Source organism: Benincasa hispida, chromosome 1, assembly GCF_009727055.1.
Source record: "Benincasa hispida cultivar B227 chromosome 1, ASM972705v1, whole genome shotgun sequence".
NCBI classification, from domain to species: domain Eukaryota; kingdom Viridiplantae; phylum Streptophyta; class Magnoliopsida; order Cucurbitales; family Cucurbitaceae; genus Benincasa; species Benincasa hispida.
This window is the reverse complement of record NC_052349.1, coordinates 78,638,012-78,640,800: the sequence shown is the minus strand read 5'-3', so window position 1 is coordinate 78,640,800 and position 2,789 is coordinate 78,638,012. Positions and strand designations below refer to the sequence as shown.

At 39.6% G+C, this 2,789-nt stretch overlaps 1 protein-coding gene across 1 annotated transcript; it reads left to right on the top strand.

Moving 5' to 3' along the window:
• Positions 1 to 281: 281 nt before the first annotated feature.
• LOC120067414 (cationic amino acid transporter 8, vacuolar-like) lies at positions 282 to 2,393 on the top strand. The gene has a single exon (XM_039018984.1). The coding sequence runs from the start codon at positions 364 to 366 to the stop codon at positions 2,146 to 2,148; it is 1,785 nt and encodes a 594-aa protein (XP_038874912.1). The 5' UTR covers positions 282 to 363; the 3' UTR covers positions 2,149 to 2,393.
• The last annotated feature ends 396 nt before the right edge of the window (positions 2,394 to 2,789 follow it).

Here is a 2,789-nt window from a genome sequence, read left to right as displayed (position 1 = left end):
TTATCTATTGAATAATTTTTAAATGGGCCAAATCTTATAAAAATTATGTAGACTAAATAAAGACTAGGTTCAAAATAAAGGCCAGATCTATAATTTTACCAAAAGAGTGGTTCTATACTTCAAATTTAAAATTCGGAATGCCCATCACGTGACTATAAATAATTCATATTTTCTTTGAATAAAAATAATAATCCATATTTTCAGGGTGTGTAAAATAAAATCAAATAAATTTTCTAAAAAAAAGGTAGTTTCTTTTTTGTTTAAATATAAAATAAAATCAGATATTTTTATCGCCAATCAGCGATCACTCTTGTAATCAGCCAAATCAAAACTTCAATCCCTCTCACCGCCAATCTCGCCGGAATGGACGCCCCCACGTCGGAGCCACCATATGGACCGCCGCCGCCGGTGCAAAGAAGCTACTGGAGGAGGTGGAGCAAGGAAGATGTTTTTCCAGAAGAGTCATTCCGGGACTGTTCATCGTACAAATATGCTCTGTCGCAAACGTGTTCCCGGCTCAAGGACCGTCTTCTGGACCGCTCCTCCGACGCTAATGAGCTCTTCGAACTTCCTAAGGCCAGCGAAGTCGGGATGAAGAAATGCCTCACTTGGTGGGATTTGATATGGCTCGCTTTTGGTTCTGTAGTTGGTTCCGGCATTTTCACGATCACCGGCTTAGAAGCACGCGATGATGCCGGACCCTCAATTGTGATCTCTTACATAGTTTCGGGCCTATCTGCACTGCTCTCTGTTTTCTGTTATTCTGAATTTGCTGTCGAAGTTCCTGTCGCCGGAGGGTCGTTCTCTTTTCTTCGCATCGAATTGGGAGATTTTATTGCGTTCATCGCTGCGGGGAATATCTTCTTGGAGGCAATTGTTGGTGCGGCTGGACTCGGTCGGTCTTGGTCTTCCTATTTTGCGAGTATGATCAACACTGATAACCCCGATTTTCTTCGGATTAAGGCGAGTTTCTTGTCTGAAGGGTTTAATCTTCTGGATCCAATTGCTGTTATAGTGCTTCTTGTTGCTAATGGTATTGCTATGAGTGGAACGAGGAGAACATCTTTCTTGACATGGATAACTTCTATAATTAGTAGCTTGCTGATTGCCTTTGTGATTGTGGTTGGATTTGTAAAAGGGAATTCTGCAAATTTGGTACCCTTTTTCCCTTTTGGAGCGAAGGGTGTTTTTCGAGCTGCAGCTGTTGTTTACTGGTCTTATACTGGATTTGATATGGTGGCCACCATGGCTGAGGAAACCAAACAACCTTCAAGGGATATACCGATAGGTTTGATTGGGTCCATGTCTGTGATCTCTGTGATCTATTGCTTGATGGCCTTGTCCTTAACAATGCTGCAAAAGTATACAGAGATTGACAGGAATGCAGCCTTTTCCGTTGCTTTTGATAAAATTGGGATGACATGGGCTAAATACGTAGTTAGCATAGTTGCTATCAAGGGAATGACTACAAGCTTGCTGGTGGGATCAATGGGACAGGCTCGCTACACCACACAGATTGCTAGAGCCCATCTGATTCCACCCCTCTTCGCCTTAGTTCACCCGAAAACTGGAACTCCCGTATATGCTACACTTTTGACGACCATAACTAGTGCAATCGTTGCATTTTTCTCCAGTTTGGACGTCTTATCAAGTGTTTTTTCATTCAGCACACTTGCCATTTTTATGCTTATGGCTGTTGCATTGCTAGTAAGGCGATACTATGTTAAGGACACAACACCAAGAAGTGATTATATCAAGTTTCTGATTTGTTTATTTATCATTTTTGGTTCTTGTTTAACATTGGCAGTAGTTTGGAATTTGAATAGGCATGGATGGATTGAGTATGTTGTGCCTGCCTTGATTTGGTTCCTTAGCACGCTGGCTATGTCGTTCCTTCCCAAGTATCGATCACCGAAGGTTTGGGGTGTCCCTCTTGTTCCCTGGCTCCCATCACTGTCCATAGGGATGAATCTCACTCTTATTGGATCTTTGGGTACCGTGGCATTCTTAAGGTTCTTCATTTGCAGCGCAGTAATGCTTCTGTACTATCTGTTTATTGGCCTTCATGCCACATATGATGTAGCGCATCAAGATGGCTTGGGTTCCAAAAATGAGGAGAGAAACGATGATGACAGTAGGGTGGTATGACATATGTTGCATTATATTAATATGTAAATACCTTTCTAGTTCTCGAGTTAGATGCCCATTTTCAGCTTTTCTTCTACTACAAATGGACGTTCTTTGTTGGCTAGCTAGATGAGCCATTTAGTAACATAAGGAGATATCGTCATATTAAATACATTCAGATGATATCCCAATAGATTTTTTTTTTCTGTCGAGCTATTCAGTAATCTAAGTTTTTGGTTTACTAGTTTGAAGTTGTTTTCTGAGAATTATTTTACTCCTTGTGAAGTTTCTTATTTTCTTTACTTGCTAATCTCAATTATTAAATACATGTATATTTACATCTTATATATGAATATATTTGGTAATTGGTAGAGTTACTACTTTTCCTGTATTTGGAACTCAACACGGTTACTACTTACTAGGAATTCCTTACGACAATTATCTTTGTGAAATCACTTGAATTTGAATGTGAAGTTAGATATTCTTTTACTTAGCTATTTGTGCAGGCTTTTGTTTCCTCTCACCTTATATCAGACAGAAGAGTTCAACATACACAGTGGACGTGTGAGAACAATTTTTAAGTTATTGTTTTAACTACACTAACTATAGCTCTACTTGTTTCCTCATCACTAGTTTGTTATTGTGAATTGTTTTAAGGTCTC